This window comes from Rattus norvegicus, chromosome 1 (genome assembly GCF_036323735.1).
Source record: "Rattus norvegicus strain BN/NHsdMcwi chromosome 1, GRCr8, whole genome shotgun sequence".
NCBI lineage: Eukaryota > Metazoa > Chordata > Mammalia > Rodentia > Muridae > Rattus > Rattus norvegicus.
In genome coordinates, this window is record NC_086019.1 from 108,279,460 (window position 1) to 108,306,838 (window position 27,379).

A 27,379-nucleotide genomic window follows, 5' to 3' on the forward strand; every position below is an offset into this window, starting at 1 on the left:
CCAGAGGACATTCCTAGCAAATGAACACTTGCCACTCCCTGATAAACATCAGCATGGTTAGCTTTTGCTTATGGAATCTTAGAAGTGAAACTTATTGATTGTTGAACCCACCCAGTAACTAGCAGCTTACTGCTAGTGAAGGGGAAATTTGAGATGAAAATGTTGACTGAGAAAAGTAAGCAAGAGAGTCACATGTATTTGGTTCATTCTCTCACTCTCCCTTCCCCTCTCCCCATTCCCTTACCCTCCTCTCCCTCTTCCCCCCTCCCCCTCCCCCCTCTCTTTCTCTCCCCCTCCCCCGACCCTCCCTCCCTCCCCCTCTCCCTTTCTCTCTCCCCCACCTCTGTGTGTACATGCGCGCACACACACGCGCGCACGCGCGTAAAGCAGGTGTGTAAAGGCGCTTTCCATAGGGTTTTAAGGAGGAAGGAGCTCACTAAGAAAGGTTCCCAGTGATAATTCTTGTGCAGTGCTTTAGAACAAAGGGGTCTTTGATTAGCAGCTGATCTTTCTTCAGGTGTAATTTTACTTATTTTTCTCGTCACTCCCAAATGTTGGTCCTCTGGTTATCCTAACACGTCCAGATCCACAATTTGGAAAGTCCTTCTGTGTTGTTCCTGGGAGTCGGTGACCAGATTCGGGTAGATTAAAGACATGGGAGATAAACTGATTAGCCTATGCACGGAGGGAGTGGGTGCAGCCTGAGCCCGGGTCTCTGCTGCGAGGCTCTGGCCTTGGGGTATTGGTCAGCAGGCAGTAGAAATGGCCACTGCTTGCTGCACACTGATCAGAGCTGTTCAGTCTCATTAGCGAGGCCCTCAGATCACCTTCTGGCATGAAACCCTCCCAGAACCATCAAACAGCCAAGGTGCAGGCCAGCTTCCTTGAAGTCTCTCCAGGCGCTTTGGCACACTTGCCTTTTGGAATGGCTTAGCTAAGCAAAGAGCTTTTGGGGCCTGTGGTGGGGCTGGGGGAGCAGGGAGACTCACAGCTCACCCCCTGCTCCTCGTCTTGAAGCCTGCCTTGTGCACATTCTCCATCTGTGCGTGCGCTCTCTGGTACCAGGAGGAGCAATGTTACCCTGGAAAGCAGTTTCCAGACAGCCAGTGTCTGGAATCCGTAGAGGCCCCTATGCCCTCCGCTAGCCCTGCCAAGCAGGACTCTTGGCAGAGGTGCACATGGTCTGACACACTTGCCACCAGCTGTCCCTGAGACAGGGTAAGTACTACAAGAAGCTGATTGCGTGGGGTGTGCACGTGTGTGGAAGAGAGAAGGGGGTGGGCTGTGGCTCTGTCTCCCTCTCTGCCTATGCTGTTAAAACCGCTTTTCACTGAACCTAGAGCTAGGCTGGCAGCCAGCAAATCCTCGGGTCTCTTATGACCCTGGCTCCCCTATCCCAGTGCTGGGATTGCAGGTGCAGGTGTAGCCAGGCCCAACTTTTTACCTGAGCTCTAGGGATTTGAACTCAGATCCTCGGGCTTGTATAAGCAAGCACTATTTCCCACTGACCCCTTCAATTACATTTGTTTATGTGGGTGTTTCAGGGTGTGGTACGTGAGGGTCAGGGGTGCATGCATGCTACAGCAACACATGTGGAGGTCAGAGGTCACACTTGCAGGGGTCAGTTCCCTCCTTCCATCATGCTGGCCCCAGGAATCAAACTCAAGTCGTCAAACTTGGTAGCAACTACTGTATAAATTCTTAATGTGCCCATTGTAATTTTCTTCAGTGACCATGTAAGGCTGGTGACCTCAAGGCTGACCAGTACTGCTCCAGCTAATATAGTTTGGTGAGCAGTTAGAAGATGTGTCCCTAAGGTCTGTCATTAAAAAATGGCTTTTAATGGCACTAGAGATTTGGCTTAGTAGTTAAGGGCACTTGGTGCCCTTGGAGAGAGCTTGAGTTTGGTTCCCAGCACCAACACGGTGGCTCACAACCATCCATAAATCCAACTCCAGTTCCAGAGGATCCAAAACCCTCCTCTGGTTTCCATGGGCACCAGGCACACATATGGTACACATATGTACATGCAGGCAAAGCACCGATACACATAAATACAAACAGATAAGACTTTTTATTCTAACAAGTGCAACTTGGCATTCCAGCTGGGCACTTCTTGATTAATGTCTGGATCCAGCCCGCAGCCCGTGACAGCTGATGGGTTGAGACCAACCGAAATCAAAACTGTCTGTGAGACGCCACGAGATTTGAGGGGGGGGGATTCAAACTTCTCTGTGCAGTTCTCGAGGGTGAGCTTTGCTGATGACGCCCTCACACTCGGCGTCAAAAAGCCCCAGCATCCGGAATCATCTAGTGCTGAGGGTAAATGCTCAGTGACTGTGTATTGAATGCAGGCGTGAAGGAATAAATGCAAAGGTGACCGTTTTAAATGGCTTTTCATTCAGAAGAAGGTGGGAGTCCCTGGAGACAGAACACGGCCTTGCAGAGACTGGGTCAGGGAGTGGAGAGGGATTTCAAGAGGCTGTGAACTTTCTTTGTGCTTTGATAAAGATGTTTGGAAATGAGCCTGTGGTGCCGTGCACCATTCTGTATTCATCGAAAACTCGCCCTTGAGGTATGTGCGTTTTGTTGTGGTGGCGAGTCCCACCTCATAGGGGGTCTGAGGACAGCTTCATGTTCTCTCTGTAGCAAAGCAGGCATACTGACCCCCATTCTCCTTCCCTGTGGGGGATGGTGTTCAAGCACTTCCCCTGCACTTGCTCTTAGCTTCTCCTTGACGAAGAGGTCGCTTTGGCTTCAAGGATGGCAAAGACTTTTTAATCCTCTTTCCCTGTATCTATTTAACTTTAACCCAATTCTGAAGGGATAGTATCCTGAGTGTAATATACCAGACACATAGACGGACACATTTGTGTCTCCCACGGTGTTAGAATTTATCAAGTAGCCACAAACTCATACAGTTTAGAGGTTTCAATGACAGCCGTTTGTCATATATTCCTAGCTACCTTGCTGACCTATCCAGTTCTTTTATTGTAATCCCAGTGACTAATAATAACTCCCGTAGCCCATCGTAGACATGTCTATACTATATAGCTATATGGATATGTGTGGGTTACATCAGAGTCCAGGCAGCTTCAGAGGGGCCTGGGTAAGAGTCCGTATTGATAAGACAACGAATGAGCAGATCAGTGCCAGAAGGAACCTGCTGGAGCTGGATTGAAGAACAAAGCTGCAGATTTCGGTTGCGTGATGTACAAAGGCAGAATAATCGGGTGCAGTAAACTCGTGAAGAGCAAAAAGCACAGGTCAGGGCCAGGTCTAGACTGACAACAGGTGTGTGGTGGGTGTTCTAGTTGACCCCAGCAACAGTTGTTAAGCAAAGCTCTAGGGACAGTTGGGAAGTTCTCTGCTGGTTGGTCCTTGATATACACTCTATGTATAAGACAATAGGCTGGTGTGGAACCCTCCATCATAATGTTAGGTGTCGACCACTATGGAGTTCAGATGAGGGAGATATGCCCTGCCCTTCTGCCCTTGGTCTGGCTCACCCAGTAAGTTTTGGTTTCATTTATATGATTTTTTTTAAAGATTTATTTATTTATTTTATGTATGTGAGTACACTGTAGCTGTCTTCAGATACACCAGAAGAGGGCATCAGATCTCATTACAGATGGTTGTGAGCCACCATGTGGTTGCTGGGATTTGAACTCAGGACCTTTGGAAGAGCAGTCAGTGCTCTTAACCGCTGAGCCATCTCTCCAGCCCCCATTTATATGATTTTAATATGGGCATGTTCCCTTATAGTCTCAATTTACCCCAATAGCCTTACGGTGTGGCCCCCTTTCTGTTCCCCGGAGTACATCATTTATCAGTATGTCAGTTTGTGCTGGATGGGTGGTGCCTAACAAAAGGTTTATGTTCTAGGTGCCCCCAGGGGTTGCAGTCATCCTCATCCCCCAAAATGGAGGCAAAAGATACTTGTAAAGTGGAGTCCTCAAGGGCAATGCACAGCCTGAGAAACTGTTGCTTTATACAATATGGAATAGCTTAGAGTAGAACATGGTTTCCAGAGTAGGAAAACATCCCCTTCCCAGTCACAGATGGTGCCACTTCCCGGCAACAGGTGGAACTCTGAGCAGGTAGCTGACATTCCTTTGAAATCCACAGCACCGAAGGCTGGCCCAGGCATGAGCAAAGGCCAAGGCAGGAAGAGAGCCTAACAGTCAGGGGAGCTGACGCATAAAACCCACCCTCTGTCCTCGGGCAGCAGAGTTCTGGGGTCATCGGGAGGTTCCTGGCTGTTGAACAGCACATGGCTTTCTGTGGTTTGCAATCGAGGGTCCTGTGGGTTTTCTCTTGGAAAACACATTTCTTTAGGAATAGCTTTGAGCTGGTCTTTTTCTTCTCTCACTTCTTTTTGAAGACAAAAGAATGCAAAGTGGTGACTTGAAGGAAACAGTTGTCTTCCCACACCTCTTCCTTCTGCCCCTCTTCCTCCTGTTCCCTCCTGTCCTCCTGCCCCTCCTCTTTCTCCTCCCCTCCTCTTCCTCCTGTTCCCTCCTGTCCTCCTGCCCCTCCTCTTTCTCCTCCCCTCCTCTTCCTCCTGTTCCCTCCTGTCCTCCTGCCCCTCCTCTTCCTCCTCCCCCTCCTCTTTCTCCTCCCCCTCCTCTTTCTCCTGCCCCTCCTCTTCCTCCTGTTCCCTCCTGTCCTCCTGCCCCTCCTCTTTCTCCTCCCCTCCTCTTCCTCCTGTTCCCTCCTGTCCTCCTGTTCCCTCCTGTCCTCCTGCCCCTCCTCTTTCTCCTGTTCCCTCCTGTCCTCCTGCCCCTCCTCTTTCTCCTCCCCTCCTCTTCCTCCTGTTCCCTCCTGTCCTCCTGCCCCTCCTCTTCCTCCTGCCCCTCCTCTTTCTCCTCCCCCTCCTCTTCTTCCTCCTCCTCTTTCTCCTCCCCCTCCTCTTCCTCCTGCCCCTCCTCTTTCTCCTCCCCCTCCTCTTCTTCCTCCTCCTCTTTCTCCTCCCCCTCCTCTTCCTCCTGCCCCTCCTCTTTCTCCTCCCTCTCCTCTTCTTCCTCCTCCTCTTTCTCCTCCCCCTCCTCTTTCTCCTCCCCCTCCTCTTCCTCCTGTTCCCTCCTGTCCTCCTGCCCCTCCTCTTTCTCCTCCCCCTCCTCTTCCTCCTGCCCCTCCTCTTTCTCCTCCCCCTCCTCTTCTTCCTCCTCCTCTTTCTCCTCCCCCTCCTCTTCCTCCTGTTCCCTCCTGTCCTCCTGCCCCTTCTCTTCCTCCTCTTTTTCTATTGCCCATTTCATCCCTCTCTTCTTCCTTCTCCTTTTCTCTCTACCTTGCTCTCCCCTTCCCTCTCTTTTTCCTCCTCTTTTCTGTCTCTGCTCTTTCTCTTCCTTCCCTTCTTGCTCACCTCCCCCTCCCTTTTTTCCTTTTACCTGTGGTGATTTGAATAGGAATAGCCCCCGGAGACTCATGTGTTTCATGGGCCTTGTGGAGGGAACATGTCACTGTGTCACTGTCCGGGTAGGCTTTGAGGTCCTTTATGCCTAAGCTTTACCCCGTGCGGAATCAGAGCCTCCTCCTGGCTGTCTGCAGAAGACAGTCTCCTCCTGGCTGCCTGAGGGTCAAGATGTAGAACTCTCAGCTCCCTCTCCAGCTCCACGTCTCTCTGCATGCTACCATGATTCCCACCATGTGACAATGGACTGAGCCTCTGAAACAGTAAGTCGGCCCCAATTAAATGTCTTCCTTTATAAGAATTGCCTTGGTCATGGAGCCTCTTTGCATCAATAAAACCCTAAGACACTCTGTCTTCTTTCCTCCTTCTCTTCCTCCTCTTCCTCCTTCTCTTCCTCCTTCTCTTCCTTCTTCCTGACTCCTCACTGCTTATCCGTGTAACAGCCGTACATGTCTCATGAATAGCTTGAGGTCCTGCTTCCAAGGTGGTGGGCTGGACACAGAGGGCAGCTGTGACAACAACAGTGGCTGCCCTCATTTCTGAGTCAGTCTCAGGTGCCTGGAAGGGATGCTTTTGGCCCCTTGCACATCACCGCGTCCATCCTGTCAGTACTAGCGAGCGCCAGTGATATCCTCTGCTTTAAAGACAAACTCAAGCTCAGGGTGGTTGAACACCCTGCCTAATCACACGGCTGGCAAGGCTCAGAGTTGAGAACTGAACAAGGCTCTCCATGATCGGAAGCTGGTTTTTAATATAATGTGTCCATGGGTGTTTTGCCTGCCTGTTTGTCTGTGCGCCACATGCATGCCTGGTGCCTGTAGGGACCAGAAGAAGGCACTGGATACCCTGCGTCTGAAGTTACATACAGTCGTGAACACCTCCCCCCCACTGTAGATGCTAAGAATCAAACCCAAGTCCTTGGGTAGAGCTCTTAACCCATGAGACATCTTTCCGTCCCCCCACTGAGCCAGTTTGGACACGATTTGTTAGTTGGAGAAAGCCGTACGTTGTGTCAGGGACATCTTAAGTTGATGGAGAAGCAACTGGTAAGAAAACTACAAATGTCGGGTGATGGCCCTAGTCCAGCCAGACATTCGAGGGAAGGAAAGTGGGGTGGAAACTGGGGAGGAGAGCCACGTTCGTGCAGCATGGGAGCTTGGACCTGTAGATCTTCCTGTGTTAGCCTCCCAAAGGTCAGGGTTGTGGGCCTGCCATCCCTGTGCCTGCTTGTTTTCTAATCAGTGTGATTTTAGAAAACAAATACCAACTCCAAGGGGGGCAGAATTCCTTTGTTTAGGAGTTTGAGGGGGCACTTTGTCTTGGTGTGTGTGTGTGTGTGTTAGTAGGGAACAAATTCAGTTCCTTGTACAAGCCACACCCCAGCCCAAGCACAAGATCATCTGAGTTCATTGCATGATCGTCATCTGTTCTACCGTCACCTACTTTTTTTTATCTTGAAACAGCATGTAATCCTGGTCTCTAGTTTTCATAACTTCATTTTGCCAGTATGTATGTATGTATGTATGTATGTATGTATGTATGTATGTATGTATGTATGTATAATCTTGATTTCCTTAAAGGCAAGGTAGGGAAAGATTTGTAATCTGAAGACGGTTGCCACCCACCCCTGGTTGTAAGGTTCCCACCTTGCCAGTGTGTACAGTGCTGTGCTTAGATCATAGGGGACAATATGTGCCCAGCAATGTACATGAAGCATGGGGGACGCTATACACCCAATATTGTGTTTGAAGCATGGAGACAGCAGACCGCACTGAGCTCGGTAGCTGTGCTCCAGTGAGCATGTGGTCTGGTTAGGAACTAGGGAACCCTATGAGGAATGTCTTTATTGAGCTCTGTATGGAGCATCCTGTCTAACTCCAAAGGAGTCCAGACATCATCCTGGAAGATGAGGTCTGATCTGAAAGGTGAATTAACTGGAAAGTTGAGAGAATATGTCAAAGTGCTCAGGTGGGACGTGGGATGGGAGGAAACAGAAGTCCATCGGAGATATGTGAACAAGAATGTCTGAGGCAGGCACAGTGGCTGACTGAGCCTTAGCTGGCACAGTGGCCCCAGACTCTTGGGTTCTGCGAAAGTGAGAGCATGGCTGTCCTTTTGAAAGAACAGGGAGGACAGATGCAGAAATGAGATTCTATGGCGCCTTCATGGTTCACCTTGGCACATTGCTGAGACCTCTTGGTGACTTCCAAACTCTGTCATGGACGGCAGAGGACATGGTGGGCCTCACAGACCACTCAGTAAGATGCTTGTAGTTCAGCAGGGGTGGAAACACTAGCTGCCTCCCACCAGAAGGAATGGTGCTCCCTGCTCCAGTATGGTGACAAAGGCCTCCAGTATGATGACAAAGACCTGGGCTGGCCAGATCCCAGCAAGTCTCCAGGATTCTCATCCAGACAGCTGTCCTGAAAAGAACACCCCTGAAGTGATTCTGTCTGGGGGGTGAAAGGGCATCACTTGGGAGCTTCCGGCAGATGAAAGGCTAATCGCCTCTTTAGTGCTCACGTGGCACCGTGGGATTTTGATAGCTCCTCAGTTCTCTCCCATTAAGACCAGCAAACTGTCAAAAGGAAGGAGAGCTTGAGGCCCATGTTTCTGGAGTAGAAAAGAAATGAAGATGACGTTTGCACTTGGAATCTTGGGGGTGTATCTGCCTCTTCCCTCCCAGAGTAAGTGTGAATTGGGGTATGGGGGTGGGTGATCCTCGTGTGCTTCTGAATAGCTTGAAAAAGACCGCCTGCTTTCAAACACCCACAGCCTTGAGTAAATGTTTACATTCCACTCAAATACAATTGGACTTTAAAAATCTGTGCTGCTCACGACTAAAATGTTTCACGGCGAGAGAGAGAGAGAGAGAGAGAGAGAGAGAGAGAGAGAGAGAGAGAGAGACTGACTTTTAAATGGAGTGTGTTAGGACGCCTGACTCCTTTTTCACTTCCAGTAGGCCTGGTCTCTTCTGACTTGGAGAATGAAGAAGTTCACTAGGAGGGGACAACAGAAAGCACGGGCAGTGAATGTCATCAAAATATATTTGTATAGCATCTGGGAGATGGCTCAGTGTAAGAGCCCTTGCCGTACAGGCATGAGGACTTGAGTTTGAATCCCCAGCACCTGAGTTTGAATCCCCAGCAGCCATGTAAAAAAGCTGGCATGGCCACATACTTGTGGGAGCAGAGATAGTATTGCTAGGAGCTGCTGGTGCCAGCCTAGCTCCTGGTGCAATGAGACGCCCTATTCTATGAGAATAAGACAGAGAGTGATAACAGCATGGCACTGGATTTCTTCACTTGATCCATATTTGTGCGTTTCCTAGCACTATAAATGGGTGTATGTACATCACACATGCATGTGCATGCACGCACAGACACACTCACTACTCCTTCTCTCTATATATATAATAAATGACATATACATCATTCATATATTATATATAATATGTTATATATAACAATTTCTATAATATATGGTTATATTACACATCATAATTAGATATACATTATATCTTATATAAGATATATGTGTGAATTATATATTATTACATAACAGTGGGGGTGATTGCCCAGAGAGCAGCTACTCCAGGATTCTAGCAAGATGGCTGCACAGTAGATGCCTCCTCAGGCAACTAGACATACTCGTGGTGCATAGACACACATGCAGCCAAAACACTCATATGCACACATAAAATAAAAAATACATCATATATGAAACTAGTTATGACACATAATTAAAATATGCTAATAAAAACATAAAATTGTTTTTTAAATGTCCCAGGAACCCACACTGCTCCTAGTCCCCTCTGTGCCCTGTCAAACACCCTGCAAGGGCCCACACTTCAGACGATTTGCTCGCCTGGCACATTCCACTGCAGGCTTACTTCCCTGAGAGGAGAACTTACTGGCAACCCAGAGAAAAACTAGATTCAGCAGACCTTGTGTGCAATGTTACTAAAGGCACGGGCAGGCCGTGTAATCTGAGTTGTCCGAGGGAGCCCGTACATTCCTGGCTGCCGTTTGAAGACTGTCCTCCTAACCAGATCCCTGCCAGGTTTATTTGGTTTAGGTCCCACTCTGGGGAGCAGGCTTCTTTCTGTGCGTGGGGTTGTCGAGAGAGCAGCTCCTCCAGGATTCTGGCCGGACAGCTGCAGAATAGCTGGCATTTTTCTCTCCCCACCTCTGTATTGACAGCAGGTTTGAATCACTGGGCCCTGTTTTATGTAACGGATCCAGGCCAGGAATCACTTGAAAAACATTTAGGATGCCTAATTGGATCTTGTTTTCAATGAAAGGGAGGCATTGCCTGGTACATTGTGTATTTTTGTGTTTGAGGCTTTATTAAGAACATAGAAAGGCCTCAATTTTCCCCTTTCCTGTTTCCTGTTGATCTTTTTTTAAAAAGTGTGGGGGGGGGAGGGTGCCTTCCTCAGTCAGGAATATCCCAGCAGCCCACCACTTCCAACCACATCCTGGCACTTTTTCTTATAGAAACCTGTTGCTGAATAAGCGTGGTTGTATCTCATTTACAAAGGCAGAAGGTGGGCCTGGTTTGACTTACTGACTTCTTGAGGAATGGGCTACGTGTGTATGGGGCTAGTATTAAATACAAATGACACTGGTCTATGATGAGCAGAGTGGGGAGAGAGGGGAAGAGTAAGCATCAGCCATGACCGTCACTAGGTGAGTGGCTAAGAGCAATGCTGTAAGAGGCAGGCAAAGGAAGAGGGAGTCCCAGTGTGTGAGTAACAGCTGCCCTGGCCTGCCACCGAGACACATAGATGTTTGGCAGGAACTGCCTGACCTCCGGAGAGCTGACAGAACAGTCTGGAAGGATCCTGTAGGCCGCTTCTTCGTCTTGCCAATGTGGAGGTTGTCTATTTTCCAGCACACCATGCTGAACATGGAAACTGACTTCCTAGGGTTCTGCAAGGTTCCCACCTCATGTCTTCTCTCTCTGTTCATGTAGTGGCCATTCCCTGGGGTCTCAGGAGTTCTTCTAAAAACTGTGACTCCCCCACCTAACCTCTCTACCCTCTTTCCAGAAATGGCTCCAATCCTCTTCTTACCCCATGTCCCCCTCACTTCATAGCTTCGTCCCGCGGATTTGTTAGTTTCTACAAATGACAATGAGCCTGAGACATGTCACCTCCACATTGGACAGAGCTGGACTTGCACTCCCCTTACCCCCGCATTCTCCAGTTGTGGGATAGCAAGGACTCAACCACCCTCCAACAGATTTTACTGCTGTGTAAAGATAGGCTCCACAGTGCCCTCTGCAGGAATAGAACGGCATGGCCAGGCCAGACTGCCCTGGTGTGGGGCTGGTGCCAGACGTCTTTCCCATTACCTTCATTTCCCCTTTTAATTCCCAGGTTGGGAGGATAAAACGGCTGTTGGGCCTCTGTCACTTAATTCACATCTTCGGTCAAAAGCCCGACTGTAGGCACAGAAAGTTCATCTACTTCGTTGAAACTAGTGGATGGTCAACAAGGATTGAGGGTCAAGGGGTTGGTTTGATGTTATTTGGAATCGTCTACTCCTTCCTGGCTGCTGAGGCACACTTAGGAAAGTATGAGACAGCTAGCTCTCCCCGCCACCCCCGAGCGGAGACTGGGAGTTCATATTGTAAGGTTTCTTCATTGTGGAAATAAATCCAGTCCGTGCAGCTGAATGAAAGGCGTGTGCTCGTGCTGGGTACTTGGGGACGAACATTCCACTTGAGTAATATGTCCCATTTCTCATTATGCTTGGATGGAACAGAGAGACCCCTGGAGTCCTGGCTGTGATTAGTGTCGTGAATACATTTGGCTGACCAGATTTTTACCCTGATTAAGTACAGAATCTGTATATTTTGTTCTTGTGCGTTTGATTTTAATCACTAGATGTGGGAGCCTGGACACTTTAAAAAAAAACTGCTTATGAAGAATAGATTCCCAGAACTTCCGTGGAGGAGACAGAAAGTTATTGTTAAATAACTTAGATGAGTTTTCGTCCCCACTCATTCCCTGACTGGGGTCACTCTGTCTGCGGTCACACCTGCACAAGCCAGCATCCCACCACTGAGTCAGGATGCCCGAGGTGAGCGAGAGGAAGGAAGAGTGATCTGGGATGTCAGTTGCAGGGATTTCGGTCCCTGGTCACTGTTGTCCTCGGATCTGTGAGAGGCAGAGCAGCAAGGTGGAGCGGGCACAGTGTCTCCCAGCATCCAGCAGACAGAGGCAGGGGAATGCAGGGACAGGATACATCCTTTTGACTAGTTTCCAGCTCCCGAGTCTCCCTGTCTGTCACTTTGCTGGGAGCTGGGCATGCTGAAGGCTTAAACTATAGAGTCATTGTTCTTAGCCTCAGCACCTGGAACAAAAGACTGAGAATGAAAAGGCCTGGGCCTAGCGTGGGATCCGATGAAGGTGAGGAGTAAGCACCATGCCTGTGGTTGCCCTAGGATTCCAAGGGCAGACAGCCAAATGACCCGGAGCTGCGATCATATCCCTAGTTGCCAACCTCCAGAACCCATCACTAGGGTTGGCAAAGACCCTCTAAAGCAGTATGCAAGAAGCCCATTTTGCTTATAAAGTCTGAAAAGCTACAGCGTGGTCTGAGAGTGGACCTACAGGCTTCCCCACTGTAGCTCGAAGCTCTACGTTGCTCTCCCTCATTCGTGGAGAAAGGCTTGAGATTCTCACCAGAACAAACCAGATGCTGCCAGGAGTGACTGAGTCATCACACCAGACAGTGAGCTGTGCACTCACTGAGCCACCTCCAGCGAGCCTGGTAAGGTGGCCAACGCGCACAGATGCTGGCTGAGAAGAGGACGAAGAGAGGCTTGCCAGGCATATGTACTGGGTACTGAGGATCAGAGAGAGCTTATGTATCTATATATGTATATGTGTATCTATGTATGTATCTATGTATGTGTGTATGTGTGTATTTATGTATCTATGTATGTATATGTGTGTATCTATGTATGTATAGGTGTGTATGTTTGTATTTATGTATCTATGTATGTATATGTGTATCTATGTATGTATATGTGTGTATGTATGTATCTATGTATGTATATGTGTGTGCATGCATGTGTGTATGTGTATACAGGTTTATGTATGTGTGCATGTGTGCGCGTGCGTTTGCGTGTGTATGTACAGAAGTGTTTACATTCTGCAGCCCCGTTTTGCTCACTGTGAGAAAGGAAGAGAGCTGTGCTCACTGCTCCTGCTGAGGAGAGTCTGCTAAGAAGAGCATTGACCTCAGTGTTCCAGCTCTCACTCAGCCTCAGACCAGCTAGGACTCAGGGCAAGGTGCTCACTTCTGAGCTGTAGCCAACTCGTTTCCTAAGGTACTTATATGAAGTGAGTTGTTTTGTTTTGTTTTTTATTGTTTCATTTGTGTTTGCATGTACATGTGTGTAGAGGCCAGGGGTCAAAGACCAGAGGTCAGTCTCAGGTTTTATTCCTCAAGTAGCTCACCCCGTTTGTTTTGAGGTTCTCCCTGGCCTGGAGCTCACTGGTTCATCTAGGCTGACTGGCCAGTGAGCCCTCGAGAGTTCCTGTGCTCCCAGAGCTGGGGTTTAGGTGCATACACAATGCCTGGCTCCTTTTCATGTGGGTTCAGGGTATTACATTTAGGTTCTCCCTGCCTGTTGATCAAAGACTGTACTAACTAAGCTATCTTCCCAGCCAAGAACTTATGTTTTTAAAAAAGATTTATTCATTTATTTTACTTAAATGAGTGCACTTACTTAAATTTTACTTAAATGAGTGCACTTACTTAAATTTACTTAAATTCAGACACACCAGAAGAGGGCATCGGATCCCATTACAGATGGTTGTGAGCCACCATATTTTTGCTGGGAATTGAACTCAGGACCTCTGGAAGAGCAGTCAGTGCTCTTCACCTCTGAGCCGTCTCTCCAGCCAACTCATAATTTTTTTTTTGTTACTCTTGTGGTACCTGGCACCATTTTATTTTTAAATTAGCTTCTCAATCATCATCTGGAAAGAAAACATTCTGAGCAACATCATTAAAAACAGCTCTGACAAAGCACGGTCACTACTACGTATCATAAAGCAGGTACAAGCTATTTTACATCCACAGAGGTATGATACAGTACTGTCCTACATCTATAATACTAGAGGATACAATTTAAAAGGCATTATTTGAGTCTTGATTCTACTTTTCCAGCAGAGGGCCCAAAGGATGGTGTGACACAGCTTTGTAAAGAAACATACTCTAGACAGGATTTCCTTTCACTAGTGGCACAGTTCTAAGTACCCATTCTCTCCATGAATGTCAGCTAAAACCGTTATTAAAAAAATGAAATATCCCTAAAACAAAACCGTATAACCACCGGATTCACATGAAGATGACCTAGTGGAGACAAGCTGGACCTCACCTTACCAACAAGCTATCAAATCTCCAACTCATAATTTTAAATGAGTCCGTGAAGTGAAATTATTTAAGGACGCGGCAAGGTGTTGAGCATTCCAGTGGTGGTCAGGGCTTTTCCTTATGAGTGGGAGCTTCACCAGGAGAAGTCGCTCAAGGCGACCTCTAAGCTGGCAAGGCCCACCAGGACAGTGCTATGTGGCCCAGGTACCGTGGAGCGGGGAAAAAAAAATGCTCCTTAGCTTTCTGTGCACCTTGCTGTGGTTGTCTGATTTGTAAAAGGCCCTTTAAGCTCACAGAGAGTCACCAAGTGAGTGCTTCACTTCAAACACCTATTCCACTGCCCGCTTGGCTTGTCAGCGCGCACAGAAACCAGAGCAGACACCTGGAGGAATTGCATCCCGCCTGACTCCGTGAGTCAAGCCGCTGAGCAGCATCTGGGGGTGTTTTCTACCGCCACAGACGTTTTTCTTTTCTAAAAACGAATTCTGTTTTTCCATTAAGAAGACAACTGTCAGGAGAAAGGCTCAGAAGTCTGGCAGTGCTGTGTGGATCAGTGACACTCATGAGGCCCAGAGACTATTTGATCTATCTGATACCAAGTGTCTGCATACTTGGCAGAACGAGGATCAATGACTGCCTTTTTTCTCCGGCTCCTGCACATTTGGCCTAACATGATCACAGATAGTGAATAATGGTCCAATTCAACGCTTGCTTTCTGCATGATACACCCCCCCCACCCCAGGAATACAATATGCTAGTTCTTTGGTTGGCTTCCGGGTTTGATTGACAGGGGGAAAAACATAATAACAGCCGAGAGATTACATCTTGCCAGCATCCTAAATTCTGAAGAACAAAAACCATACTTAGATTATCACTAAGCTGTCTGATATTCCCATTTTTAAAAGTGAACCTCCTGGAGGGGAAAACCCGTTTCCCTGAGGGAAGGCCTTAAAGGTTAGCAGATGATGCTGTAGTCTCTGAAACCTGTGTCTCGGACCAGAAGGAGGACCCAGGCTTTTTTTTTTTTTAACTTATATTTATGTTTTTGTATGTGTGGGCATGTGCAGTCAGAAGACTGGTTGCAAAAATTGGTTCTCTCCCTTCTGCCTTGTGGGTTCCGGGGATCAAACGCAGGTCTGCAGGTGCCTGCTGGGCCATCTCTCCAGCACGAACTCAGGCTCGAACCTTACATCCAGTCGAAGTGGGTAGAAAGTGTCGCTGAAGTGTGTGGACTTGGCAGTGAAGTTACCAACTTCCGATCTGACCTCAGGCCCTTTCCTCTGTCCCTGAGCCTCAGTGTCCCCACGGGTAGAATTGGGGGACAGTTGTCATCTGCCACAGTAGCTTTATGATGTTGATGAAAAGAAGCCAACAGAAGGGACTGCTCCATGAATGTTGACTACCACACATTTCAGTAACCAGTGTCATAGATGCACATTCACGTGCATGCAACATTTCCTTTTATTAAATAGACTCCTACGAAGAGAGAACTGCATGGAGACATGGGGTGGACACATAAACTTAGGCCAACTACTCTCCTCTTACGCGTTAGCTCTCAACAACTAGTACTGTAACAAGTCCTCGATTCTCTGTGTCGTGAGCCTGCTCTGAAGGGTATTTCTTTGCCTTTTCTTGTTGTTCATTTGACCCGGAGTCATTAGGCAGGAACCTGGATGGGGGTGGGGAGGGGACACCCTTAGGGATAGCCTGTCAGTCATCTCCATTCTACTCCTGGTCCTTGGAGAGCTGCAGTTGCCCAGCAGACTTGGACCAGGGCTAAGCTTCAGCGTCTGCTGAGCCTCCTAGGAGGCACTTAGAGATGCAGCTTCATGGTCCTGTCGCCAGATATCGTGGGCAGGCAGGGCGGAGGCCCTGTCACATGGCAGGTGCTGGATTTCGTGGTCAACATCGCTTCACTGAGCGTGAGACACTGGAGATGCCATCACTTTCCCAAGGCCCAGGTCCTCTTTGGGGAGAGAGGGCAATGTGACCTTCTCTGAGAACACTTTCTAAGAATTCTGAGCTGTCGGCTTCCGTTGTTCTAGTGTGGTCTGCGCTGTGTAGTGGGCAGCAACCCTGTCTTCCCTGTTCCGGATGCTTCCCTCCAGCGGGTACTGGCTTCTGTAGGGTTTTGTGACAGGCTTGTTCTGGTGACGCATCAAGCACATCCCCCTGTGAGTGTTGGTTAGCTGGTGAGCTGATACTTTTCCTGATTTGGTCTGTACATCCCTTTTGCCCCCCACCCCACACACACCCATTAGTCAGTTTTTAGCATAATAGACCTTTTTCTTAAACCATCCCATAAAATCATGTTTGTGGCAAAAATACATTTAGGAAAGACACAATTTCGTTAGCCTTTGGATAGTCCCAGTGTCCAGAGACTTTGAAGAGTCCTGTAGACAAGAAAACAGTCTGACCACTGTTTAGCCCTACATTTTCCAAACCTCCCTGACCAGGAACTACTCCTCCATGTTCCTGCCTGTTGCCTGGCTTCCAGGGAAGTGTACCTGTCTTTGTTTAACACTGGTCGGGAGGCTCCTTCTGTGAGCAGCCTTCCTTTACATCAGGACAAAGCATGAAAGGCCATGTGCTAGGGCGAGGAGACTTTGCAAAGAGCTTACTGTGGTAGAAGACTGCGTTTACAACAGCACACAGCAGCTCCTCTCTGCCAAAAAAGCTGCTGGCTGTGGACAGTGATCTCCTGAGGAATGGGGTTGTCCCCCGTAAAGAGTCTCTCGCCTCTCTGTGAAATCTCATCCACCCTTGGAAGCAAAGGGAGCAGCTTTTCCACAGCCAATTTTGTTCTTTCTTGTGGCCATATATGGTACAAGATAGAGAGATGGCTTGAACAATTAAAGAAGGATTTTCCATGGTGTTTTGAATAAGTTGAATAGAGGAAGAAGGTGTTTTCAAGGTACCATGGCTTCAGAGAAGAGGAAAACAGATGCCTCCCATTTTAATGGTGTCTTCCTGACTTGGGGTATCAGTTGGTAAAATACTTAACCTATCATAAATGGAACCCTGGGTTCAGTACCCTGTGCTACATAAACCAGGCATGTGGTACATACCCCAAATCCTAGCATTCTGGAAGTGGCGGCAAGGAGGATCAGAAGTGCAAGGTCATCCGTGACTCCATAGTTTGTTTGGGGCTAGCCTAAGCTAACTGAGCCGGGAAAAGGAAAGGTATTATAGGGATGGGACGGCTTCCTTTAAACGCCACAGTTAAGCACCAGGTCTCTTCATCTGTATAATTAGAAGGATTTAAGATTTCATGTGTGACACATCTTTTGACGTACAGGATGCAGGGCGGGTGGGGGAGGTCAGGGGGGACAGCCCAACAAAACTGGAGATGGACCAACAGGCAGATGCATGTTTGAAGAGTTGACTCTGTTTTTTACAGTTATAGAGGTAACATAAGGCAGACTTCATCACTTGGCTTCCCAGTTCTTTGCAGCAGGAGTGGCATCTGAGAGCCACCTCCTGGTGACCCTCATCGGAGAGGAGATGCCAGGCACAGCTTTGGAAATGGAGTGATGCTTCCTTAGTTTCTTACATTGTTTTTTTAAGCTACCAGCAGGAAAAACAAATGACCTCGTTACTCATAGTTTTGCAGGGTTTTATCCAAAAACAAGCCATTGGAGGGGAACGATTACCTTGTCATATATTTTAAAAAAGGACCCAACATAGTTGTCCCATACATTGAGGGCTGCTTATTCTTCTGAAATGAAAAAAAGTAGCAAGGGACATCGGGGGATTAGTGGCACCTATAAGACAGAAGAAACGGAGGATGGTATTGAGGTTTCGGAAGGCTATACCTTACAAAGCAGCTTACAGAATTTAGGCTGTGTCAATCACAATCTGTATTCTAGCTCAGACCTTCTAGGAGCCTTTGGAATTGTGGACGTGTGTATATCCAAAGCCATGATCCCTCCCAAGCCCAGCCCAGGCTGGTGCCTGACCTCCATGGCCACCTTTGTGCCTGCTTTTTCTCCTTTCTTTAAGGATGCTCCCCCAGGAAGCAGCCAACAAAAAAGAGTCTCTTCAAGTCTCTTCCTTGATACTAGACACTGAAGCCAGATGATGTCGCTGCTCACCTGTCATCCCAACCTCGTGAGGTGGAGACGGGACGATCAGGAGTCCAGGGTCATCCTCAGTAACGTAATGAATTTGAGATCAGTCAGGGTGATGTGAAACCTGGCTTTTAAAAAGTGAGATTTAATTATAATGGTGGTGGTGATGATGATGATGATGGTGATGATGGTGATGGTGATAGTGATGATGATGATAAATCGTTGTTTTTAACAATGCAGAGAAGGTTCCTCCAGCCATCTCTGGTGTCTTCCTGCAGAGCCACTGAACAGAGCCACACCCGCACGCCCATGCTGCAGCTCAGAAGGCTGTAAGGATACCAACCGAGGCTGTTCTGAAAAACATACACTTGGGATAACTCGACTGGTTTCAATTACCCTCAGAAATCTGAATGTTCAAGATTGACACCTTAACAAATTATAGGAAATTGCAAACAGTTTCCCAGGCTCAATTATCAGATCTGTTCCCCCAACAGCTTTGGAGAAGATTTACACAGGAAACCTCCCTCAGTCAGGTTTCAAGTCACCGTAGCAATGACAGGAGCTGGGGTCAGCCGTCCTGGAATACACTCTTGTCTTTGTGCCGGTTGGCTTCAGGACCAGACCACCAACGGCTGGCTCCCTGTCGGAAACCCTCACACAGCAGAGTCCTGAGCTGCATCTCACCTTTGCTGAAGGGGAGAGGAAAAACTGCTCCGCACCCAGTCACAATGTTTCCATTTAGAGCCCTTGGGTTCCTGTCAGAGAAGGCAGAGGCTACTTGCCAAAAACACCCCCAGACGTTTTCCTTTTCTTCAAAGGCATCAGGATGTTCCGAAGGAGGCTTTCTCTTTAAGTAGTGGTTTGTCAGTTGGACTATGGAAACTGGTCTTTTAGGACTGAGGTGACCAGACTGGCACTGGGAAACCAGGAGCGGATCAGAAAGATCCACAAAAGTCTCTGCCATTGTGTAGTGGGTGTGCGTGTGTGTGCAGATGTGTAGAGAGCAGAAGGCACTGTCCACTTAGTAGTTTTCTGAGGCGGTATCTGCCACTGACCTGGAACACACCAAGCAGGCCAGGACAGCAAGCCAGAGCCCCAGGGAACCAATGTCTTTACCTCACAAGCACTGAGATTACAAGTAAATGTCTCCATGCCCAGGATGGTAAATGTGCTCTGGGGGTTGAAGGCTAGCCCTTCATACACTGAGCCACCCCATAGTCCTTGCCATTAGCATTTCAAACATTACACTAGAGCAAATTATATCTGACTTTATTGTACATAATAAGAGTATGGGGGCAGGGGCCCAGATGGCTCAGAAAGGGAAGGTTCTCAATGCGCAGATGTCACTTGGATCCCTAGGATCTACATGAATCAACTACAAGAATCAACTCCAGAAAGCATGCATTTACAAGCATGCATGTGCCAGGACACACATGCAGGTGCACACACATGCACACGCACATGCGTGTGCATACACAGAGAAAGGGAAGGGAGAGATAGACAGGCAGACAGGCAGTAACTTTTTAAAAAGTATCTCAGCACTGTTCAACTTCGTATGCAGATACACATTCACAAGCTGCTGAGTGTATCATGATGTGCTTATTTTAAACTTATTTGTGCTCATCGACACCAGGTCATGCTGCTGGCTGGCCATTCTCAGCAGTATACTTCAGACTCTTCAAGACATAAGTGGATTGAGTGCCCAGAGCAGCCATTTCAGATGACCTTTGAAGCCAGCATGACATGTGACAAAGGAATAGATTTAATATTAAAATATTTTTTTCATTTAATAGTGTTTCTTCAAACTGCTTCGCTCACAAACCTATATGATTTTCACCAATTCTCCGAACCAGTTTTGGTCCTCTGCATCATGTTTTTAAGTCAACTTGAAACTTAAATGTATATTTAATAAATGTGAAATGGTTCGTTTATACGTGGGCTGGGGGCAATATACCTTGAGAAGGATTAAAAAATGCTCATGTGTGGGCTGGGAAAAGCAAGTCGCTTCCCAACGGTGGCCCATGTGCACTGTGGGGGATAGGATGTCCAGAACAATCCTGTATGCGTTTCTCCTGCCCCCTCCTCCCCAACACATTCCTTTGCTGTAAGGAAGGGGAAGGCCCCTATACATGAGGGGGGAAAGGCAAGAGCTGTTAGTTATTAGAGTAGCTCTCTTCACTTAGAAAGCCCGCCCCCCCCCCCACCATCCACCAGGCTTGTTTTCCTAGGACACCAGCATTTCTGAATTAACAAGGTTGACAATACCTTGCCCCAGACAGCTTTCTCCATTAGTAAACATGGGGGAGAATATTTGAGAATAAAATACTCTATGCACTACCACACAGAGCAGTAAAGGGCCTTAGCGTGTGAGGGGCGAGGCTAGGCATGAGGCTCCCCCGTGGGACAAAAATGGCCATGGCTTGACCTCATGAGGCTTCTTAAGGGCTCACTGGGATTTTAATGTGAGCACAGCTGAAAAATCTCGAGAGAAATAGTAGAAATAGTTTGCCTTCATTCCTTTTATTAAAAACCAGGGTCTCGCTGTGTAACCCCGGGAACTCTCCCTGTAGACAGAGCTGGCCTCGATCTCTGAGACCTCTGCAGCCTGCAGCTAATCCCCTCTCTTACAAATCAGCCTTGCTTTTCTTTTAGCACTTACTTTCCTGGGGCGAACGGCGTTGATGGATCATTTCCTGTTTCCTATCTCTAAAATACAAAGTTCATGAAGGCAGAAGATCTTTGTCTTGCAAGCTGTGGACATGTCGCCAGTGTCTGAAACAGCATTTGGTGTGTGTGACCCATGGGCTGTTGGTGTGCACATGCTGAGCGTATGGATGGTGGGTGGGTGGGAGCAAAGGTGAGTGGGTGAGAGGGTGGGGGAGGGGGAGGGGATGGATGAGTAGAAGAAGGAAGGGTGTGGGCAGGTGGGTGGGTGGATGGATGGATGAGTATCGTTTCATTTGGCTTCCTATAAGATCCCAGGGGAAGGGAAAGGCATTTTTACTATGAGAAGTGGTCCCCGACTTGAAAACTGACTTTCCTTAGCCTGAGGGACTCTTCTGTGGTACAGCTGCTTCATGCTGAGGGGTGTGGCTGCCCCTCCTTATGGGTATCACCATCGGTGTAAGGCACGAGGAAAGGCAACGTCTGGAGAACACCCTGGGCCTTAGAGACTAATTGTCTGCATTTGTTCTTTAGAAGGGGGTGGTGGGCTGGAGATGGAGCTTAGGTTGTAAGAGTGCTTTCCTGACGTGCACCAAGCTCATCCCCCAGCTCCACATCCTCGGAAGATAGAGGCAGGAGGCCATCCTCAGCGACAGAACAGATCTAAGGCTAGCCTGGGATGCATTGGACTGCGCCTTTGACAACAACCGAAAGCGAACAAATAAATAGATGTCACTGCTGTGGTGTCTCTGGTGAGGGTACTATGTCAGGAGACCTGGGTTCTAAACCCAGTTATTCCATTTTAGCTGAAAGGACACAGTCACAAGCAGCCCTGCCTGGTCTCAGTTTCCTTCTTTGTAAAAGGGGAACAGGAATACCGTGTAACGGCATGTTGAGTGGTTACGCCTCCAGCATCCATGAGACAGCGCCCCAGGAAGGGCGGACAAGCCAAGGAGACCCTATGACAAGCTGCTTATCTAGGTAGGTTTGTAAGCCAGTCTGTGACTCTGCCTAGGAAAAGATCCAGCTACACCCGTGAGTTTCAGTGGAGGAGTTGTGCAGCGCCCTCCCCTCCAAATCCAAATTCCCCAGTAAGTCAGGAAGATGGATGTGTTTTAAAACATTGGGAGGTCTGCTTTGGATCACCCAGAGCTGTGGCTTCCCCATGCAGCTGCGGGCGGACTCAGCCAGTTCCTCGGCTGCCCGGGCTCCCAGCGCTCGCACCCCACACAGGGCTGCCTTGACCCAGCCTTAGCAGCCGTTAACTTTTAAATCATCAAAAGCCGCTCTATGTACAGTTTACTCTGTTGCTGGAAGGCAGCAGAACATAGGTATTAGGAAGGGGAGGGGGGGGGAGGAAAGAGAGCCGAGGAAGCAGCCGTTAATCCTGCCAGGCTTCTGGGCACAGGAGTAGTTGCGGATGACAAAAGTTAATTAGAAACATGAGCAGTTTAACCGAAAACACTTGTGACAATTGGAAGGGCAGCCTCTCAGCTTGCAGAAATTCTCCTAGAGAATCCTTGTGGGAGAAAGTGGCCGCTGCTAGGTAAGTCCTGTCACTGTGACTTTGCAGGCAGTTTTCTCTTAAGGGGCTGATGGGGTTGGGCTTGGGAGGGGTGGGGGACAGGCTCAGTGGAGGGTGTTTGCTCTGTCTTCTGGCCACTTTCTTTAGCAGCTACTGGCACTTGGAGCCACTGACACATCATGGCAGCTCTGTCTGAAGAAGGGGCTGCAGTTTGGAGGGTTCTCTGATGCTGGGCCACCGTGGTAAGTGACAGGACGGTCATAGGGGAGTCCACACTTCCCAGAACGGCCCTGGCACTTGTATGGAAACACCTTCATGGATTTCTGAGAAGGCTGTGGGCAAGGAAGCAGGCATTGAGTGCCTGCCAAAGGGGAAGCCTTGACTTTCAGATAGCCTTGTGTGTGTGTGTTGGAGATGGGGGCAGCGGCAGTGCTCAGATTGTGTTCTTAAGGAAAAGAAGGTCTCTAAAGTCTGTTCCGTTTGTAAGCCTTTGAAAACGCCAGCGTGATGTCTCCATTGCGCAATGGCTCGGCGCACTTGGCTGTTCACTGAAAGGTTGGCGGTTCACGCCCACTCTGGCATGTGTGTAGGCTTTAAGTGTTCACGGAAGAGAACTCCTCATTTCTCTCCACTGTGAATTCCCAAGTGAATACAGAGAATACGCCTCACCCATTTCCCTGAATGGGATAGGACCATGTGAAATTCTTTAGGCTGGACATGGTGGCTCATGCCATTAATCCCAGCACTCAGGAGGCAGAGGCAGGCAGATCTCTGAGTTTAAGGCCAGCCTGGTCTACAGCGTGAGTTGCTAGACAGCCAGAGCTACACAGAGAAACCCTGTCATGAGAGAGAAAGAAAGAAAAGGAAGAAAGGAAGGAAGGAAGGAAGGAAAGAAGAAAGGAAGGAAGGGAGGAAAAGTGTCAACATAGAAAATCTTGCATAGGAATTAGCAATTTTTGTGAATAATCTGTTTTTCATTTAAAATTATTGGTTTCTCCTCAGTTTCTATTTCATACTTACTTACTTTGGTCTGTTTCAATGTCTATGATAAGTTGTCCTCTGGAAGTTGGATATTTCTTGACTATTGTTCATAACTGGAATTCTGGGTTCAATCAGTTAAAGCATTCATTTCCTACACCCTCGAATATCACAGGAGTGGTATGTGGTAGCGGTAAAGGATTTCTCTTTTTCTCGGTAGATTATTTACATTCTTAGTTGCTCTCTGCATGGTACTGTTAAGATTGGCATGTGTTTACAGAACAGACACAACCAAGATGTGTCGAGGCTGGGGGAGGTGCAGTGCGTTGGAAGGACGGGAGGATGAACTGGGTTTACATTGTAACCACAGATAAGCCTCACCTCCAGTCATGGAGCTTCTGGGCATACGAGTGGGGAATGGCTGGCTGGGTAGCCATGGCTGGCCTTCCTGTGTCTTCAGTGTAGCTCAGTGGATATGACTCAGGTCACTTTCCCTTCCCTGTCTCTGCAGAGCCATTGGCCAGCTCAGCCTCCTCCCATCCCGGAATGAGCGAAAATGTGCCCGCTTCCTTGGAAAGCAGCCCTTCCATCCCTGTTAACTGCTCCTCCTCAGCCATCCCCCAGCCCAGCATGACCTCCAAGCCTTGGCGCAGCAAGTCCCTCAGTGTGAAGCATAGTGCTACGTCATCCATGCTCTCAGTCAAACCCGCTGGGCCTGAGGCTCCCAGGCCCACACCTGAAGCCATGAAGCCTGCCCCCAACAATCAGAAATCCATGTTGGAAAAGCTCAAACTTTTCAACAGTAAGGGAGGCTCCAAAGCGGGCGAGGGCTCAGCATCCCGGGACACGAGCTGTGAGCGGTTAGAGATCCTGCCCAGCTTTGAAGAGAGCGAAGAGTTGGAGGTCGCTAACAGGGCGCCTCCTACTGCAGGCCCTGCATCCAGTAGCCCCAAGATTGCACTCAAGGGCATTGCACAGAGGACTTTCAGCAGGGCGCTTACCAATAAGAAGAGCTCCCCAAAGGGCAATGAGAAAGAGAAGGAGAAACAGCAGAGGGAGAAGGAGAAGGAGACTGGCAAGGACCTCACCAAGAGAGTCTCTGTGACTGACAGGCCTGACCTCAAGGAAGAACCCAAGGAAGAGCTCAGTGGGGTGGTTGTGACAGAGATGCCCAAAAAGTCCTCCAAGATCGCCAGCTTTATCCCCAAAGGCGGGAAGCTCAGCAGCACCAAGAAGGAGGCCACAGCACCATCCCACAGCGGCATACCAAAACCAGGGATGAAGAACATGCCTGGGAAGTCCCCAAGTGCCCCCATACCTCCCAAGGAAGGAGAGAGGAGCAGAGGGAAGCTGAGCTCAGGGCTTCCTCCCCAGAAGCCCCAGCTGGACAGCAGGCACTCTAGCTCCTCCTCCAGCCTGGCATCCTCAGAGGGGAAAGGCCCGGGAGGGACCACTCTGAACCACAGCATCAGCAGCCAAACCGTCAGCGGCTCCATCGGGACCACACAGACCACTGGAAGCAATACCGTCAGTGTCCAGCTACCTCAGCCTCAGCAGCAATACAGCCATCCCAACACAGCCACGGTCGCACCTTTTCTGTACAGGTAGGCAGCACCTGCTACCCCTTGGTAAAGAGCCTGACTGCGGGCTCTGTCCATGCAGGGACTGGGAACGTGTGAGCCAACAGCTAAAGTAACACAGAGTTCTATCCTGGTGCACTCGGGTGGGCGACCGCTATAGCAAGACTGTACTGGGTCAGGAGACATTGTGAGCTGACCCCAGGGTAAGAAGGCTTCACCAGGCCTGTGGGGATTAGGGCATTTCAGAAGCACTAGAAGCATATAGATGTGAATATGTAATGTAGGGTGGCTGCTCTGGTGTCACCCAAAATGAATTGTAACGTATACTAAGTAGGCTTAAGACCACCCTGCTATATAAAATTTCTCATGGCTGCACTAGTAATGAACTTTCTGAGTCTGGTAATCCCTATTGCCTCCTGGGGCTTTCTAGAAGATATGAAAGAAGAAGAGATAAGATGGACAAGGGCCAGCTGGGCAGTGGTTGGCGCATGCCTTCAATCCCCAGCACTTGGGAGACAGAGGCAGGCAGCTCTCCAGGTTCAAAGCTAGCCTGATCTACATGGTGAGTTCTAGGACAGCCAGGGCTACAGAGAAACCCTGTCTCAAAAAAACAAACGAACAAACAAACAAAAAACCCAAATAGTAGTAGTAGTAGTAGTAGTCGTCGTCGTCGTCATCGTCGTAGTAGTAGTAGTAGTGTAGTTGTAGTTGTAGTAGTAGTAGTGTAGTAGTAGTAGTAGTAGTAGAGTAGTAGTCGTAGTCGTCGTCGTCGTCGTCGTCGTCGTCGTCGTAGTAGTAGTAGTAGTGTAGTAGTAGTAGTAGTAGTAGTAGTAGTAGTATAGTAGTAGTAGTAAGATCAACAAGGGCTATTCTAGAACAAGAGATGTATTAGGCTAAAGTCTGCTGTCCTTTTCCTGCCTCCGAAGCCCAGTATTTCTGATGGCACATCTGTAGTGCCCCAGCAGCCCGCATAGAATTAGGAACATGCTACATTGTCGTTCTGTCCTGAGAGCCACTCCGCTCTGCCCCTACCACACTCCCATGCTGAGACAGACACCCTTGAGACTGGATGATCTCTTCGGGCTCACGGAAGCTCCTGTACTACTGAGAGGGGGCTGAGAGCTTTGGCTCGCAGAGCTTTCCCTGGCCCTGTGATAGATGGGGATGGCGTGTACTTGACCCCACTTAACAGTGAGGTGGCCCCAAATACCTGTGCACGTAGCAAAATGATCAGTTGTCACCTTCTGCCCACTCCCAAAGCAAAGAAGCACAACTGTGTATAGACGCTCAAAGCATATGCATCAATAGTTGCACACAAGTACAGGCGCAGTCACACATTCATGTGCCAAACGCACACGTGTGTTCACATAGGTGCATTTGCACAGGTGTGTGCACTCACACCCACATTTCAACTTCTTATGTTTGCGTGACTCCCCAAAGAATTACATGTTCCCCCCCTCTCCCTACCTGAGTTGTGTTCCCGTGAACCCTCAGGCTTCCTGTATGTCAGGAGAAAGCTAGCCAGCGTCCGTGCAGTACAGGGATGATGCCAGGCTTCCTCTTGTCCCATGTTTGCACTCCTCTGCCCATTTCCCCCTTCTGTGAGAGTCGTAGTAATCTCCTCCGGTTGGCAGACAGGTTCTACTTTATTCAGTCAAGTCATCAGCTTAGCTATGGGTGCTGAGAAGAACACTGGGGCATCTTTCAGTAGATGCCTGGTGAGGCTGCATGCACGGCTTCTCGTGAATTGTTCTCTGAAGTGCGGAGGTGGGATTGGGACAACCCTAGTGGATTCACGGTGCTGTGAGGTGATACCGTTGTGTATCACACGCAGGCTACTTGACAACTCCTACTAGGCATGTTAAAGCATGTGAGTGTTTGGACACTGCCATTGCTATTCCCTCTTTATTTTGATTGTGATCTCTTTGGCAGACTAGAAAGCAAATATTCAACTTCATTATTATTGTTCATTATTACATTATTATTATTATTTTTATTATTTCAAGCTTTTCTATGGGAAGAAGGATTTCTTTTGACTAATGTGTGAGGAGCAAGGGGAAAGGAACCTGCCAGATACTCAAGGCCAGCCTTCCCTGTGTGTACTCACTCTCTAGGCAAAGTCCTCTTTGGAGGAGGCAGTGAAGAGAGACTGGGAAGGAGGGACCCAGATATGAATTGAACCCAGCACCTTGCCCTGTGTCTGCTGGGGCCACCCACTGTGGTCTTAGGCACTGGCCACAGAGACAGCTAGCAATTGCTTGTGAACCAAATGTGTGCAAAGACCCAGCTAAGGGCTTCTTCGTCCTAGTCCCCCGGGTCTTCCCAGTTTTGGGAGCCAGCTTGCTTTTAAAATTCCAGTTCTATAGCTAAGCAACTGACGCACAGACAAGGAAGTTTGTTCCAAGTCACAGACGTGGTCATTAGAAGAGCCTGGGTTGGGGCTGGGGATTTAGCTCAGTGGTAGAGCGCTTACCTAGGAAGCGCAAGGCCCTGGGTTCGGTCCCCAGCTCCTAAAAAAAAAAAGAAAAAAGAAAAAAGAAAAAAAAGAAGAGCCTGGGTCTAAAATCAAGCCTGCTGCTGGACATGGGGACAGAGTACTCCAGAGGCCAAGATGGGCCGATCTTGGGAGTTCAGGGCCAGCCTGCTCTGCAGAGCAAGTTCTAGGACAGCCAGGGCTACACAAAGAGGCCCTGTCTCAAACAAACAAACAAACAAACAAACAAAAACAAAAGAAAAACAAACAAACAAACAAA

At 48.6% G+C, this 27,379-nt stretch overlaps 1 protein-coding gene across 15 annotated transcripts in view; it reads left to right on the top strand.

The window, feature by feature from the left end:
• The window catches only part of Nav2 (neuron navigator 2), a 658,579-nt gene that overhangs the window by 479,492 nt on the left and 151,708 nt on the right, over positions 1 to 27,379 (top strand). For 14 of the 15 annotated variants that reach the window (XR_010060052.1, XM_063278060.1, XM_063278151.1 and 11 more), the window contains one exon: positions 23,558 to 24,650. Coding sequence is in view for 14 of the 15 variants with exons in the window: in XM_063278060.1 (XP_063134130.1) it covers positions 23,558 to 24,650 (1,093 nt within the window). In the remaining variant the exon portion in view is untranslated. Of the gene's footprint in view, positions 1 to 5,539; positions 5,677 to 23,557; positions 24,651 to 27,379 lie in introns of those variants that run through there. The other variant, XM_063278325.1, reaches the window with a different exon arrangement.